General features: G+C 46.0%; 1 protein-coding gene and 1 non-coding gene across 3 annotated transcripts in view; one reads left to right on the forward strand and one right to left on the reverse strand.

The window, feature by feature from the left end:
* Positions 1–17,960, reverse strand: part of LOC144173483 (uncharacterized) — an 83,523-nt gene that overhangs the window by 20,472 nt on the left and 45,091 nt on the right. For both annotated transcript variants that reach the window (XM_077701889.1, XM_077701888.1), the window contains exon 7: positions 2,288–2,572. In XM_077701889.1, coding sequence (XP_077558015.1) covers positions 2,288–2,572 — 285 coding nt within the window. The remainder of the gene's footprint in view (positions 1–2,287; positions 2,573–17,960) is intronic.
* Positions 11,874–11,945, forward strand: Trnar-ucu (transfer RNA arginine (anticodon UCU)). Its single transcript has one exon. It is a non-coding gene; the product is annotated as a tRNA-Arg (tRNA).

The following is a 17,960-nucleotide window of genomic DNA, read 5'->3' on the forward strand; positions in this document are numbered from 1 at the left end:
GCGCAGCTCCACCCAGCACCACTACCACTTATGTAGCGATGAGCTCCAGTAAGGAGAGTAAAAGCGTTTATTAACAGGGCGAACTTGTGCCGGCAACCACTGGCGATCCACAAGTAGGCTAGAGCAAGCGAGCTTGGACTTCTTTCTCGTCTTCCTCCCTTGGCCCCCAAGCGGCCCGAAACCTTCTTCTTCTTCTTTGATGCATTATCAAAATCCCTAACAGGATTCCACTGAGAACGGAAGCAACCTTACAGTCGTGGCAATATTTAGCATTTTGCAGTTCCTGGTGGTATTTCTTATCTTTGAGAAGTTATACTTTTGCCATGCTATTGTGTTATTGCTTTGATTTGCGGTCTGATAAAGGCGTTTTGTTTACATTTAGGAGGCGTTTTTAATGTTTGTTCAACCAATGATTGTATGAATCTAATTTTACGAGTATTGTTGAGATGCACTGTTTATGTTCAGTGTTGTGTTTCTGAATTGTGTATTGTGTTTCTGAATATGTGCCAGCTGGCATTTACTCTGCGGGTTTGGTAGGATTCGCGAAAGCTGTCGACGAAAGAACCAAGTTTGCTGTTAATAGCGTCGAAATTTGCTCACTTGTAGTTAGTAATAAATTTTTCTATTGTTGACCTTCTTATCGGGGGTAGCGATAAGCAAATATGGAGCAGGTTATGGTAGCTGAGGCTAGGGAGAACTGTTATGCACTTAATGAAATCGGCGCTTGATGGTAGAAGAATGTTTAGGCTGTTATCCCCTCTTGTGGGGTACGTATAGGTTGGTGTAGGTTAAACTCTAGGATCGGTTCAAGGAATTGCTTGGATTTGTTAGACGGGGAGGTACTGGGGACTGAAATTAAAGGGCAGTTTATTTGAGGAAAATTAAAATAACCGAAAAGAAGTATAGGAGCTTCCGAGAACTTCTCTTTTTAATGGGTGAGTGAATTTGAGAGTAGGTTGCAAAAGGAAGGTTCGCAGTCTAGTGGCTGGAGAGAGATACCAAAGATCGCTTTTAGGGCAACCTTTGAGACTCGTACCCATGGTAATTCTAACATGTCGCTATGAATGATAAGTGAAAATGATAGAGCGTTTCTGACAGCAATGAGAACGCCTCCAAACCGACGACATGTGCGATCATGGCGAAATAAAATTAGCAGTGCCAGGATATACGTATCGTGAGCTAAGTTTCAGCTGGGGATTTTTAGGTTTCCTGCTTGTCTAGGATTAGCTGATTATCATGCCTAATGCTTCTAAAACGATTTCCGATCCAATTCTATCCAGTCCAGCAGCATCGCTGTCCAGGAGCAGCTTGGGTATCCAGGCGCCGCATGGCTTTCCAGGAGCCACGCGAAATGGCTATCAAGCCGCGCCGGTGCAGCGTCAGACATTACTACTGCGCAACGTAGGTGCACAGCTGGGCACGAGCCGGCGCCGGTGCGTCTGCCGCGGCTATCGCGTCACTCCTCTGGAATGCGCAGACCGGCGAATGAGCAGAACCAATTTTCTACACACCTGTATTCCAATTGGATTGGATTTCCAATCCAATATAATCCAATCCAAATCCAATACAATCTAATGCTCCTCGCGCTTGCGCAGCATGGCCCTTCAAAGTCCACGCAAAACTGCTCAACCTAGGCCAGTGTAGCTTACGCTACAAAAGTGTAGTTCATGTTAAACGGGAAGATTTTGTTGTCGAGTATGCCTCCATGTTACCAGGTTTCCGTTAGTACAACAATGTCTGCTTCTTCATCTTCGATAAAACAATGTAGTTCGTCACGCTTAGGCAGCATGCTTCGTATGTTGGGGAAAGCAAAATTTATATGAAAGCAACATTTATGAAAACAACATTTATGAAAGGAATATTTACCCAGAAATCCAATCCCCAGAGTTCGCGTTTGAGCCACAGGGTCCTCAGGCATCGGGTTAGCAAACACCGTTTGAACTTAAACTGTATCTCCTCTGTAAATCTCTCCACTGCACTTCTACCAATGTGCTTTTCTGTTTCATCCTAGTTGTTAGTTCCGCGTTATGGCTTGAATAGCAAGTCTGTACAGCCGTGTGGTTACTCAGGGGCAACATAACTTAGCCGAAACAGACACCCCATGACACAAGCTGAGAGCAACAAACTGCTAAAACTTTGGGGAGAGCATTCGAATGATACTTAATTTCTGAAAGCTTGTCTGACACTCACCATTCGTGAAAGAGAATTTCTTAAGGCAGCAATCGCAATTATACAAGGTAACTTTGAATAAAAGGTTCAAAGGCAATGGTCGTTGCATTGAATATACCTTAAAGCTGACTGTTGCCGAAGGGAAACCAATGTCGCTTCCATGCTGTGAGATGTCAAGGTCCTTAGGCTGAGCTGCAACAACCATGCACGCCTCCGTCAAGCCATACATGGTTTGCAGTGTACGAAGGCCTCCAAACGTGGAACGGGCAGCATCGCCCAGCCCGGCTGGCACACCAGAGCCTCCACAGCAAATGTGTCGCACAGTTGGAAGCTGTCTGCCCATTCGGTGCATTTCTCGGAGAAGAGCTTGCAGCTGGCTCGGGAATAACACCAGCAAAGTCGCCTGCACACAAATAAAACGGGTATATCTAAGGGCTTCCCCCTGTAACTGGAGGCAGTGCTACAATAATTACCCGGACATTGTAAGCTTCGTTGACAATTTAGTTGGCCGGCTAAGCCTGAGGAAAGATGAAGTTTGAGAGCGTACGTTAGAGCAAGGTAATCATTTTTCTGTGTAATAAAGAGCAACTCATTGAGTGTAAACAGTGTATATATACAGTCAAACTTAGATGTAACAAAACCCTATGTAACGAATTCCTTGATAAAACTGAGTTTATCAATTTCCCATTCACAGCCCATTGAACGCATCTGTTTGTGACCTCTATGTAACGAATGCGTTGCGACGGTTACCCTTGATGTAATCAATTAACTAAGCTGATAAGCTATTCATTTTTGCACTTTTTCAGAAAACGTAAGCTGGAGAAATGCTCTAATTTACCGAGCTTCGCCCGGACCGTAAACTACCGTGCGTTTCCAGAGTGAGTGCGGTGACGGTAAGGTACTCGGCCTGCCTGTCGGCGCGTAGTCGCGCGTCTCCACTGCAATCTGTGGTGTCGGTTCGGCGTTGATGTGTTCTGGGCCCAGTAAACGAGATGTTTTGCCTTTTCAAGACAGGCTGGCAATTTTAAATGCCGTCTCCGCTGCGAGAAAGTAGAACGTCGCCGCCAGGTACAGTGCGCCAGCTAGCACCCTCTCCACAATTTTCAATGCGCCCAAGAGCATCACGTCCCCTAAGGTGCCCTTTCAGCAAAAGATTGGTCCTAAACAGGTGAGGCAACAGGAAGTGTCAAAGGGCAAAAGTGATACTTATGTTACGTTTGAAACTACGGAGCTAGGTCACCTTGCCTCTTCGCAGAGCAGTGTAGTCACTAAGTTCGTGAGAAAGAAGCAGCCGCAAATGACGCAGTTTTTCACTGTGAAATAATCTTTAGAATAGGTTCGCAATCACTTATATCTACCAGTTTGCTTTCGTCTCTGTTACATTCACCCCAGCCTTAACTTGAAACCTCCATGTAACGAAAACATCAATGTAACTAAAAATTGTGATTGTTCATAAACGTGGTAATATCCAGGTTACGTTCAGAAAAAAGAACTTGGATTATATACATAACAATTATTATCGACGTTATATCCAGAAAAGAGAACTTCGAACAAGGTAGCAACCATAATTTCTGCAAATGTTTCTACAGAGACTTGGCTTCGTAGGGGCAAAGAAGGCAAGTCTGTTTGCCGAAACGTTGGCAACAACTTGGTCGGTGGTCGCTACCTCGTTTGAGGTTCTCTTGTGCTCCTTACCATCTTCCAAGTTTCATTGCCTCTATACATATATCTATATATATATATATATATATATATATATATATATATATATATATATATATATATATATATATATATATATATATATATATATATATATATATATAAATATACATATATAGAATTATATAAATATATATATATTGCCACAGTCAAGTCATTAGAAGGCAACTCTGAGGCACTCAAGAAGCGCAGGGCGGTGCCGTCAATCCCTCGTTCGCGCGAGATTGGGTGTGCACGGGAACACCCCGGCTAAAGGGCTAAAGAACGAAGAGGACTTTTCTCTCTCGCGCGGGCTTCCCTCAGCAAGCAGAGACGCCATTAGTCTGCTCTAGGGTTTTTGGTCTCTTTCTTATTAAACTATACCCCTTACTGTTGACCAGTTGCTACGTTTACGCTACATTTTTGGTGGAGGTGCTGGGTACCAGCCGCGAATCTCGCATGCACAGCGAGGACACCGCCTCTGAAGACCGGGCGCGTGAAACAGAGCTGACGCCCGTTCATCAACGCACCAGTCGTCGAATTCGAGGTGCATCGCCTGAGTACGGACTTCTGCCCGCGACATCCAGGGTAGCAGCGGCGACATCCAAGGCAGCAGCGGCAACATCCAGGGCAGCAGCGGCACACCCTACGGCCCCAACAATGGCAAGCGACAACCTTACGCCATGTCAGTGCGTGTTCCAACAGCCGCGAAAGGCTCCAAGTTTTCATGAAGACGCCTTCGAAGACGCGGAGGATTGGCTTGAGCTGTATGAGCGGGTCGCGAGATTTAATGGATGGGATCAAGCGCGGAAGCTGCATGACGTGCACTTCACCTTGGAAGACGGTGCGAGGATGTGGTGCGAAAACCACGAAGCAGATTTTACAAGCTGGGATGAATTCCGGCGCAGATTTCTGAAGACCTTTGCCCGGGGTGACCGCAAAGAAAAGGCTGAAGCCGCTTTGCGCTCCAAAAACCAGGGCCCCAATGAAAGCGTTTCGATGTACTACGAGGAGATGTCCCGTCTTTTCCGACGTGCAGACCCGAGCATGGCTGAGGATAAAAAGCTTCGTCACCTTATGCGAGGTGTGAGACAGGAGCTTTTCGCTGGGCTTGTGCGCAATCCCCCACGTACCGTGACTGAGTTTCTTACGGAAGCGACGACGATGGAAAGGACGCTAGAACAGCGTGCCAGACAATACGACCGCCACCCTGCTTGCGCGTCGGTGGACGTGTTTGCTTCGGCCTCAGGGACCAGTCGTGACACGTTGCGGGAGCTCATCCGCTCAGTGATTAGGGAGGAACTTCACCTCCTACAACTGCCTCAGGCCTCACCGACGTACGCTTCTCTGACCCAACTCGTGAAAGAGGAGGTTAAACAAGCGGTTCAACCACCGGTGAACCTCGACATGCCGCCGCCCTCACGCATCTCGGAGAGCGCGATGACATACTCCATGGTTCTGCAAGAAGCCCCTACGTACTTTGCTTCGAACGTCGCCGTTGCTACTACCGACGCGTACGCCCCGTCGTCTGCTGGTGTCTTTATTCGTCGCCAGCCTGGAAACTGCCCAGCCACTCCTGCTGGACGGAGCGCCGTACGCAAGACGGACGTGTGGCGTGCGCCGGGCGGGCTACCACTGTGTTTCCACTGCGGGGAGGCTGGTCATCTGTACAGGTCGTGCCCCTACCGCCGTGCTGGCCTTCGAGGTTTCCCTCCAAACGCGCCCTGCCCTCGGAACGGTGAAAGACCTGCCGAAATCCAACAGTATCTGTTCGCGCAGCGGGCTCCCTCTCGCCCGGAAACCACGCCAGCATCGTTCCGACGTTACAGGTCGCCGAGCCCTCGTCTCTCCTCTAGCTCGCCTGGGCGGCGCTCGCCCAGCCCCAATCGGGAAAACTGAACCCAGCGACCTCTGGAGGTGGGGCCGCTGAAAAGACCATCAGCGAAGATCCTCCATCGTGTTTACGACGACGTACATTGGAACCGACGCATCTAGAACGGTATGGGAAAAGAGCCACATGTGACCTTGCCGTTAGTATCGACGACTACGACGTGACTGCGCTGGTGGACACAGGTGCGGATTACTCGGTAATTAGTAGCAATCTGGCAAGAGAGCTGAGGAAGGTACTGACGCAGTGGACTGGGCCTCACATTCGCACGGCAGGCGGTCACCTGGTTACCCCTACAGGCCAATGCACGGTTAGGGTTACTATACGGGGGTACACCTACGTGGGCGATTTCATCGTACTTCCGGAATGCTCGAGGGACGTCATACTGGGTATGAACTTTCTGCAAACGAACGGCGCCATCATCGACCTACAGACATCGACCGTTACATTCTCCATCGAACGAGCCATCGCCAGAAACGATTCAGAAGCAGGGCAATTCTGTGCCCTCCGCGTAGTGGACGACAGCGTGGTGGTACCGCCACGAAGCTCACAGGCGGACAACTGCTTACCATCCGCAGACGAATGGCTTGACTGAGCGACTTAACAGGACCCTCACCGAAGTGCTCTCAATGTATGTCGACGTCGAGCATAAAACGTGGGATGAGATCTTGCCATACGCAACTTTCGCGTACAACACCGCAGTTCAGGAAACCACAGCAATGACTCCATTTCAGCTGGTTTATGGTCGCACTGCCACTACGACACTTGATAGCATGCTTCCTGTCCATGAGGATGAAGACGGCGACGCCGACTATTTCGTGCAAAGAGCCGAGGAAGCACGCCAGCTAGCACGGGAGCGAATTCAACGTCAGCAAAGTTCCGATGCTGCTCGCTACAACGAGCACAGGCGGGCCGTGTTCTACGAACCAGGGGACGCGGTTTGGGTTTGGACACCAGTTCGACAGCGTGGACGTTCTGAGAAACTGCTTCGTCGGTACTTCGGGCCATATAAAGTTATTCGCCGCCTTAGCGACGTCAAATATGAAGTGGCACCTTATGAAAGGGCACCCTGCTCCCGACGCATCAGGCTAACTCCAGAGGTTGTGCACGTGGTCCGAATGAAACCGTACTACGACAGAGACTAGCCATGTCTTCTACAGTGCTGATGGACTGAACGTTTTCCCTGCCGAATCCCTGTGATGGTTACCCTTCGGCAATGAAGCACTCCATTATCTTGTTCCGGGGCCGTCAACTATTACTTCTTGGTGACCCGCACTTCGAGCATCGAGACGATGCTTCTTCCGAAGAGGGGGGCAATGCCACAGTCAAGTCATTAGAAGGCAACTCTGAGGCACTCAAGAAGCGCAGGGCGGTGCCGTCAATCCCTCGTTCGCGCGAGATTGGGTGTGCACGGGAACACCCCGGCTAAAGGAGGAAGAGGACTTTTCTCTCTCGCGCGGGCTTCCCTCAGCAAGCAGAGACGCCATTAGTCTGCTCTAGGGTTTTTGGTCTCTTTCTTATTGAACTATACCCCTTACTGTTGACCAGTTGCTACGTTTACGCTACAATATATAAATATATATATATATATATATATATATATATATACACACACACAGAAAGAAATGTCGGCAGTCTACAACGCCAAAGAAGGCATAGGGGAATGCTTAGACTATTTTTACCGTTAGTGATGTTACGTTATTTTTTTTATTATTATTACATGAGAAAGAAAGAAAGAAAAACACGCGCCCAGAGTGGGGACCGAACCCACGCCTTTCGATTAGATCTCGAATGCCTTACCAATTCGGCTATCTGGACGACTGTGTTCTCCTTCACTTTCTGGGGTATTTATATTTACTACAACTGTATCTGAAGCTTAAGGGTGGTAGCCAGCGCCACTCAGACTACACGGGGAGAAGGGGACCTTCTTTTCGACCCCCTGGGCGTGACGCGAAGGTCTACAGCCTGTCATAAGCGGGTAACTGGCGGGAAACCGACTTATGCTACCTTGGCATCAAGGCTGCCAGAACCGAGGCCCTCGCTAAGCTTTCGCATGATAATAGTGTTTGGAAATGAAAGGCTCGTTAGGAAATACAGAAAGAAATGCCGGCAGTCTACAACGCCAAAGAAGGCATAGGGGAATGCTTACACTATTTTTTACCGTTAGTGATGTTACATTATTTTTTTTACTAAAAATTACATAAGTCTGAGTCTGAGTCTGAGTGGCGCTGGCTACCACCCTTAAGCTTCAGATACAGTTGTAGTAAATATAAATACCCCAGAAAGTGAAAGAGAACGCAGTCGCCCAGATAGCCGAATTGGTAAGGCATTTTAGATCTAATCGAAAGGCGTGGGTTCGGTCCCCACTCTGGGCGCGTGTTTTTCTTTCGTTCTTTCTCATGTAATTATAATAAAAAATAATGTAACATCACTAACGGTAAATAATAGTCTAAGCATTCCCCTATGCCTTCTTTGGCGTTGTAGACTGCCGGCATTTCTTTCTGTATTTCCTAACGAGCCCCTCATTTCCAAACACTATTACCATGCGAAAGCTTAGCGGGGGCCTCGGTTCTGGCAGCCTTGATGCCAAGGTAGCATAAGAGGGTTTCCTGCCAGTTACCCGCTTATGACAGGCTGTAGACCTTCGCGTCACGCCCCGGGGGTTGAAAAGAAGGTCCTCTTTTCCTCGTGTAGTCTGAGTGGCGCTGGCTACCACCCTTAAGCTTCAGATACAGTTGTAGTAAATATAAATACCCCAGAAAGTGAAGGAGAACACAGTCGCCCAGATAGCCGAATTGGTAAGGCATTCGAGATCTAATCGAAAGGCGTGGGTTCGGTCCCCACTCTGGGCGCGTGTTTTTCTTATTTTCTCATGTAAGTAAAAATTTAAAAAATAATGTAACATCACTAACGGTAAAAAATAGTCTAAGCATTCCCCTATGCCTTCTTTGGCGTTGTAGACTACCAGCATTCCTTTCTGTATTTCCTAACGAGCCCCTCAATTCTAAACACTATTATCATGCGAAAGCTTAGCGAGGGCCTCGGTTCTGGCAGCCTTGATGCCAAGGTAGCATAAGAGGGTTTCCCGCCAGTTACCCGCTTATGACAGGCTGTAGATCTTCGCGTCACGCCCCGGGGGTTGAAAAGAAGGTCCCCTTTTCCCCGTGTAGTAGAGTGGCGCTGGCTGCCACCCTTAAGCTTCAGATACAGTTGTAGTAAATATAAATACCCCAATAAGTGAAGGAGAACACAGTCGCCCAGATAGCCGAATTGGTAAGGCATTCGAAATCTAATCGAAAGGCGTGGGTTCGGTTCCCACTCTGGGCGCGTGTTTTTCTTTCTTTCTTTCTCGTGTAATTAATAATAAAAAAAATCATGTAACATCACTAACGGTAAAAAATAGTCTAAGCATTCCCCTATGCCTTCTTTGGCGTTGTAGACTGCTGGCATTTCTTTCTGTATTTCCTAACGAGCCCCTCATTTCCAAACACTATTATCATGCGAAAGCTTAGCGAGGGCCTCGGTTCTGGCAGCCTTGATGCCAAGGTAGCATAAGAGGGTTTCCCGCCAGTTACCCGCTTATGACAGGCTGTAGACCTTCGCGTCACGCCCCGGGGGTTGAAAAGAAGGCCCCTTCTCCCCGTGTAGTCTGAGTGGCGCTGGCTACCACCCTTAAGCTTCAGATACAGTTGTAGTAAATATAAATACCCCAGAAAGTGAAGGAGAACACAGTCGCCCAGATAGCCGAATTGGTAAGGCATTCGAGATCTAACCGAAAGGCGTGGGTTCAGTCCCCACTCTGGGCGCGTGTTTTTCTTATTTTCTCATGTAATTAAAAATAAAAAAAATAATGTAACATCACTAACGGTAAAAAATAGTCTAAGCATTCCCCTATGCCTTCTTTGGCGTTGTAGACTACCAGCATTCCTTTCTGTATTTCCTAACGAGCCCCTCAATTCCAAACACTATTATCATACGAAAGCTTAGCGAGGGCCTCGGTTCTGGCAGCCTTGATGCCAAGGTAGCATAAGAGGATTTCCCACCAGTTACCCGCTTATGACAGGCTGTAGATCTTCACGTCACGCCCCGGGGGTTGAAAAGAAGGTCCCCTTCTTCCCGTGTAGTCTGAGTGGCGCTGGCTGCCACCCTTAAGCTTCAGATACAGTTGTAGTAAATATAAATACTCCAGGAAGTGAAGGAGAACACAGTCGCCCAGATAGCCGAATTGGTAAGGCATTCGAGATCTAATCGAAAGGCGTGTATTCGGTCCCCACTCTGGGCGCGTGTTTTTCTTTCTTTCTTTCTCATGTAATTATTATTAAAAAAAATAATGTAACATCACTAACGGTAAAAAATAGTCTAAGCATTCCCCTATGCCTTCTTTGGCGTTGTAGACTGCCGGCATTTCTTTCTGTATTTCCTAACGAGCCCCTCCATTCCAAACACTATTATTATACGAAAGCTTATCGAGGGCCTCGGCTCTGCCAGCCTAGATGCCAAATTAGCATAGGAGGGTTTCCCGCCAGTTACCCGCCTATGACAGCTGTAGACCTTCGCGTCACGCCCCGGGGGTTGAAAAGAAGGTCCGCTTCTCCCCGTGTAGTCTGAGTGGCTCTGGCTACCACCCTTAAGCTTCAGATACAGTTGTAGTAAATATAAATACCCCAGAAAGAGAAGAACACAGTCGTCCAGATAGCCGAATTGGTAAGGCATTCGAGATCTAATCGAAAGGCGTGGGTTCGGTCCCCACTCTGGGCGCGTGTTTTTCTTTCTTTCTCGTGTAATTAATAATAAAAAAATAATGTAACATCACTAACGGTAAAAAATAGTCTAAGCATTCCCCTATGCCTTCTTTGGCATTGTAGACTGCCTGCATTTCTTTTTGTATTTCCTATCGAGCCCCTCATTTCCAAACACTATTACTATGCGAAAGCTTAGCGAGGGCCTCGTTTCTGGCAGCCTTGATGCCAAGGTAGCATAAGAGGGTTTCCCGCCAGTTACCCGCTTATGACAGGCTGTAGACCTTCGCGTCACGCCCCGGGGGTTGAAAAGAAGGTCTCCTTCTCCCCGTGTAGTCTGAGTGGCGCTGGCTACCACCCTTAAGCTTCAGATACAGTTGTAGGTATATAAATACCCCAGAAAGTGAAGGATAACACAGTCGCCCAGATAGCCGAATTGGTAAGGCATTCGAGATCTAATCGAAAGCGTGGGTTCGGTCCCCACTCTGGGCGCGTGTTTTTCTTTCTTTCTTTCTCATGTAATTATATTAAAAATATAATGTAACATCACTAACGGTAAAAAATAGTCTAAGCATTCCCCTATGCCTTCTTTGGCGTTGTAGACTGCCGGCATTTCTTTCTGTATTTCCTAACGAGCCCCTCATTTCCAAACACTGTTATCATGCGAAAGCTTAGAGAGGGCGTCGGTTCTGGCAGCCTTGATGCCAAGGTAGCATAAGAGGGTTTCCCGCCAGTTACCCGCTTATGACAGGCTGTAGACCTTCGCGTCACGCCCCGGGGGTGGAAAAGAAGGTCTCCTTCTCCCCGTGTAGTCTGAGTGGCGCTGGCTACCACCCTTAAGCTTCAGATACAGTTGTAGTAATATAAATACCCCAGAAAGTGAAGGATAACACAGTCGCCCAGATAGCCGAATTGGTAAGGCATTCGAGATCTAATCGAAAGGCGTGGATTCGGTCCCCACTCTGGGCGCGTGTTTTTCTTTCTTTCTTTCTCATGTAATTAATAATAAAAAAATAGTGTAACATCACTAACGGTAAAAAATAGTCTAAGCATTCCCCTATGCCTTTTTTGGCGTTGTAGACTGCCGGCATTTCTTTCTGTATTTCCTAACGAGCCCCTCATTTCCAAACAATATTATCATGCGAAAGCTTAGCGAGGGCCTCGGTTCTGGCAGCCTTGATGCCGAGGTAGCATAAGAGGGTTTCCCGCCAGTTACCCGCTTATGACAGGCTGTAGACCTTCGCGTCACGCCCCGGGGGTTTAAAAGAAGGTTGCCTTCTCCCCGTGTAGTCTGAGTGGCGCTGGCTACCACCCTTAGGCTTCAGATACAGTTGTAGTAAATATAAATACCCCAGAAAGTGAAGGAGAACACAGTCGCCCAGATAGCCGAATTGGTAAGGCATTCGAGATCTAATCGAAAGGCGTGGGTTCGATCCCCACTCTGGGCGCGTGTTTTTCTTTTTTTCTTTCTCATGTAATTATAATAATAAAAAATAATGTAACATCACTAACGGTAAAAAATAGTCTAAGCATTCCCCTATGCCTTCTTTGGCGTTGTAGACTGCCGGCATTTCTTTCTGTATTTCCTAACGAGCCCCTCATTTCCAAACAATATATATATAAATATAAATATAAATATATATATATATATATATATATATAAGAACAGAAAAACTTCGAACAAGGAAAAAGCACGCTTGTTGCCAACGTTTCAGCAAAGCGACTTGCTTTCGTCAGGGCAATCTCTCGCCCGGCTGGCAAGATTTATATATGGGTAGGTCCCCAGGTGAGAGGAGGGAAGGAAAGAAGGAAGTGAAATTGATCAAGCGGATTGGTTTGGGAGTATGTCGGGGGAGATATTGAGGGGGAGCGAAGGTTGTATAGCTTGAACTGCGAAGTAGGTCACAGGAAAGTCTCCAGGGATTGATATTCCGGGAAGTTTTGGAGAGAATGGATGAGAGGGTGTTTGTTGACCCACCGCACGGCATACCGAAAGGTTCTCAGAACCGCCGGAAGCAGAACAGGCGGTGGGAGTGGAGTGCTAATCTAAAAATATCTGCAAGCCTCTGGTCAAAAGATAAGGTAGAGAAGGGGGGGAATAACTAGGACAAGAAAAAAAGGAAAAAAAAGAGAAAAAAAGAAAAAAACAGGGAGCGAAATAATACAAACCCACACACAAAAGAAAAAGCAATAACTCGACAACTGAAATGGCACGTGTCGCCCACGGCAACATTCCTGGAACAGGCCTGTCCTGAAACTCAAAAACGAAAAAAAAGTTAGAGTGACATACGGTGCACTACACAAAGAGGAGCAAAAAAAAGAGGAATAAAAGAAATAAAATGGAATTCCACAAGCAAAAGTTGGAGGGATGCGGGTGCGTACTAAGCTGGAAGCTAAGGAATGAAAACAAAAAAAATTAGGTGACCAGGTAAATAGCAGAGGGAGGGGTTATAGTCTTTCGGCTTTTGATAAGGTATATGCAAGACAATGTCTACTGCTGTATTCCCGGTGAATATCGCAAGGATTCCAAGTTGCCCCAAGACGCATTTATCCAGCAGTTTCCATGGAGTTCAATTTGTGAATTAAATAGGATTCTCGGTATTTTCTATCCCTAGGAGACCTCAAGTTTGACAGAAGTATATACAATTTAAGGTCATCAAAATTATGGCCTGGTTGGTTGAAATGCTGCGCTACAGCTATGGAGGATTAGCTAAGAGTATCTGCCCGGTGACCGTTAAGACGTAGGCTCATAGGTTGACTCCTTTCGCCCACATACTGTTTGTGGCGCATTGAGTATTCCAAAATATACACAATGTTGGATGAAGTGCACGTAAACTTGAATTAATCTTGTGAACATAATTACTGGGTGTGCTTTTTACAATGCAGTCTGTCTTCAAATGCATGCAAGTCTTGTATCTGGCACGGCAGCAACTGGCTGTGAATGGTTGCTTTGAAGGCCCTGTTTTAGGACGCACTAAAAATCTTTTAGATTCCTATTTCTCCGTTAGGTAACCCTTGGTGCTTCGGGGAACGTCTTTTTTAGTCGGTCGTTACCGGCTAAAATAGGATAGCATTTCCGCAGGATATTGTTTACGTTTGGGAGGGCGTTTGAAAATTTAGTTTTTAGGGCAGGCGGCGTGGCGCTTTCGTTTTGTCGCTGTTGGTTGCGCACGTAATCCCTTTTGAGATCAGATGCACGCTCGTACGCCTGATCGAGCGAGCTTTTCGGGTGGTTCCTGTTCATAAGGGTGAACTTGAGTTCGTCTAGGTGCTCTACGTAGTCACTGTCATCATTGCATACTCTTCTAAGCGTAGTGGCTTGTACTACAAAGATCCCTTGCTTGCAGTGTCTCGGGTTATGGCTTTTATAATCTAGGTACTGCTCTCTGTCTGTTGGTTTTCTAAAATCGTGGTTTTACGTTTACCGTTGTCTAGAATGACGGTAGTATCTAGGAAGTTCACTTCTTTTTCAGAATACGGGCAGGGAAATTTAATAGTTGCATGCGAAGAATTGAGATGAGATATAAACATTTCTAGAGTCGCGCGACCATGTTCCTAAGTCATGAAGATGTCGTCTATGTAGCGGAGGTAAACCTGAGGTTTATGCGGAAAAGAGCTTAATAGGGTGGCTTCAAGTTGCCCCATGAAATTTTTGGCATAGGTCGGCGCGAATGGAGTACCCATGCTGGTTCCAAGAACGTGCAAAAATAAAAATGAGTCAAATAAAAAATAATTGAGAGTTAAAAGTAGCTTTAACAGAGTATGTACACTTCTGGCGCACGTTGCTGCGGGTTCTCGGATAGGGCTTTTGAAATAGCTTCGATTCCTTCTAAGGAAGGGATGTTTCTATACAATGCGGCAACGTCAAGAGTAACAAGGAGGGTTCCAACGTGCGTCCAATCTCAAAAGGGATGACGTGCTCAACAAACAGTGACAAAACGAAAGCGTCAGGGCGCCTGCCCTAAAAACTAAACTTTCAAACGGCCTCCGAAAGTAAACACTATACTGTAGAAGTGCTACCCCATTTGAGCCAGTAACGACCAACTTAAAAAGACTTTTCCGGAAGCACCAAGGGTTACCTACCTGAGAAACAGGAATTTAAATGATTTTAGTGCATGCTAAAACAGGGGCTTCAAAGCAACCAGTCATAGCCAGCTGCTCCCGTCCTAGATGCAAGACTTGCAGGCACCTGCAGACAGACTGCATTGTAAAAAAAACAAATAATTTTGTCCACAAGATTAATTCAAGTTTTACGTGCACTTCCTTCAACATTGTGTATATGTTGGAATGCTCAATGTGCCACAAACAGTATATAGGTGAACCGAGTCCACCTATGAGCCTACGTCTTAATGGTCACTGGGCATGCACTCTTAGCAAATCCTCCATAGCTGTAGCGCAGCATTTCAACCAATCGGGCCACAATTTTGATGTCCTTAAGTTGTATATACTTCAGTCAAACTTTAAGTCTTCTAGGGACCGGAAATACCGAAAATCCTATTTATTTCACAAATTCAACTTCATGAAACCTGCTCGAATAATTGCGTCTAGGGCAACTTGGAATCCTTGCGATATTCACCGGGAATACAGCATTAGACATTGTCTTGCATATACCTTATACAAACACCAAAGACTATGACCCGTCCCTCTGCTGTTTACCTGGACACCTAATTCCTTTTGTTTTCATTCCTTAGCTTCAAGCATAGTACACGCCCGCATGCCTCCGACCTTTGCTTTTGGAATTCTATTTTATTTCTGTTTTTTTTTGCTCCGCTTTGTCTTGTGCCCCGTAGGTCACTTTAACTTTATATTTTCGTTTTTGAGTTTCAGGACAGGCCTGTTCCAGGAATGTTGCCGTGGGCGACACGTGGAATTTCAGTTGTCGGGTTATTGCTTTTTCTTTTGTGTGTGGGTTTGTGTGGTTTCTGGTTTCCCTCACTGTTATCATCTTTTCCTTCTTTTTTTCTTTTTCTTTGACCTAGTTATTCCCCCCTTCTCTACCTTCTCTTTTGACCTGAGGCTTGCAGATTGTTTCTGATAAGGATTCCAGTCTCCTCGCCTGTTCTGCTTCCGGCGGTTCTGAGAACCTTTCGGTATGCCGTGCGGCGGGTCAACACCCTCTCATCCTTTCTCTCCGAAAATTCCCGGAATATCAACACCCGGCTGACTTCCCTGTGACCTACCTCGCGGGTCAAACTATACAACCTTCTCTCCACCTCAATATCTCCTCCGACATACTCCCCAACCAATCCGCTTTATCAATTTCACTTCCTTTTTTCCTTCTCTCCTCACACCTGGGGACCTACCCCTATATAAATAGTGCCAGCCAAGAGGTTTCCCTGACGAAAGCAAGTCTCTTTGCTGAAACGTTGGCAACAATCGTGGTTTTACCTTGTTCGAAGTTTTTCTTATATATATATATATATATATATATATATATATATATATATATATATATATATATATATATGTAAGGCATTCGACATGTAATCGAAAGGCGTGGATTCGGTCCCCACTCTGGGCGCGTGTTTTTCCTTCTTTCTTTCTTCTGTATATTAAAACAATGTTTACTTCATTAACCGTAGTGAAAAAGGAAAAAGCTTAACCACACCCCTATGCCTCCTTTGGCGTTGTAGACTGCTGCCCCATCTATATATATATATATATATATATATATATATATATATATATATATATATATATATATATATATATATATATATATATGTATGTATATATATATATATATATATATATATATATATATATATATATATATATATATATATATATATGGGAAATGATGGGCTCGCTGAATAAAAACAGAAATAAGCGTTGGCAGTCAAGAAACTTTGGAAAGTAAAGGGGAGAATGCAACAAGTCATTGAAACAGATAAGGAATTTACAAAGTCAGAAAGGGGAGAAAAAATACCCGCCGGTGGGATCCGAACCCACGACCTCCAGAATACGCGTATGGTGCGATGACCACTACGCTACCGGCGGGGCTATTTTCTACCCCACTTTCTTGGGTATTTCTGTCGAGGTTTTTTTTGTGTTGTGCTTGGGGGTGGTAGCCAGTGCCACTCCGACTGCTCGGGGTGAAGGGGACCTTCGTTTGAACCCCTCACCGTGACTGCAGTGTGAACGACATGTTGCGAGTGGTCGACCAGCGTTGAACTCTCTTAAGCTCCCTATGGAACCAAGACTATACCCGGTTACAACTTAAGAACGGCACCACCTCATGTAGTGTATCACTCCGCCGAAGCGCCGGACCCGTGACGTCAGTGCGCGCGCGTTTTGAAAGAGGATCGCGATAAATTCGTGACATCATCTGCTTTTCTCACCGAGTTTGTTTGTCGTCACTGCAGTAATTTATAGGCAGATTAAGTCCTAAAAGTCATGGAAACGACTCGTGTCCGGTGTGGTTTATGTGTGCGTGCGCTGGCGGTGATTGCTATCGGTTGTTTATCTTGCGTCTCTCATTTCAGAACTGATCGATTGTCCACACCTCACCCCACCTATTCGTGAACGGCGCGAGATTTCGTAATTATGACATACGAATGAACAAATAAGTTTTAATATAGGACGTAAAAGAGCGAGAGCGTCATTATTTTATATGACTCACTATGTTACAAAGATCGATGCAGTTATGCGCACGTGAAGTACTCGATGTGCTGAAGCATTAATTTCGCGAGGTACGCAACATTATGCGTGTTTGACGACGACGCGGAGAACGTTTTCAGATTTTTAGATTATGCTGATGGTTAATAACAATTGCATCAAACACTCTTGTGTTTAGTAATGTGTTTAGTAATTTCAAGCTTATGCGCAGAAGGTTCCTATTCATCAGGCACAACGCCACAAATTAGACGCAAAGAGAACAAAACGACATGAGCACATTTTGTACAGCAGCCACTTATCGTAGCAGCCATTTAAAAAAAATTTCTGTACTGCCGCGAGGCACAGTCCTCTCGTTGAAGTTTGTCGCTGAAAGTTTCAGGCAGTCCGATAACTTAATCTGACAGCCTTGCCCTGGTGGTATTCAGCTTATCTTGTCCATTGTTGCAATATGTTGGCATTCGTTCCAAGGGCAGAAGAGTGTATTGTGGAAAGGCAGGGCACACATGGTAGCAACGTCAAAAAATTTGCTGGTTCGACAGTAAATTAGCCTGCTAAATGTAGTCGTGCAGGCAGAACAGCCATTCTTATAAAAAAAGAGACTTCCTTAAAATTGTTGACTGCAAGCTTGGGCAGATGGTGGTTTCTCCCTGGTCGATGCAAACATGAGCGGGAAATTTTTTTGTTTTCTTTGCGTGCATTCCCCCGACAAGGCGCAAGCTCGTACTGACCTGTTTGCCTCCCCACAAACAGTACCACATAATGTAACGGGTATTGTATTTCTTCTTTGTGAGGGCATATTAACTGCGTAAAGTGTCAGTGACAAGGGAGAGCAGAGCCAGACACTC

Source organism: Haemaphysalis longicornis, unplaced genomic scaffold (assembly GCF_048455015.1).
Source record: "Haemaphysalis longicornis isolate Haplotype H1 unplaced genomic scaffold, Haemaphysalis longicornis Haplotype H1 scaffold_3, whole genome shotgun sequence".
Lineage (NCBI taxonomy): Eukaryota > Metazoa > Arthropoda > Arachnida > Ixodida > Ixodidae > Haemaphysalis > Haemaphysalis longicornis.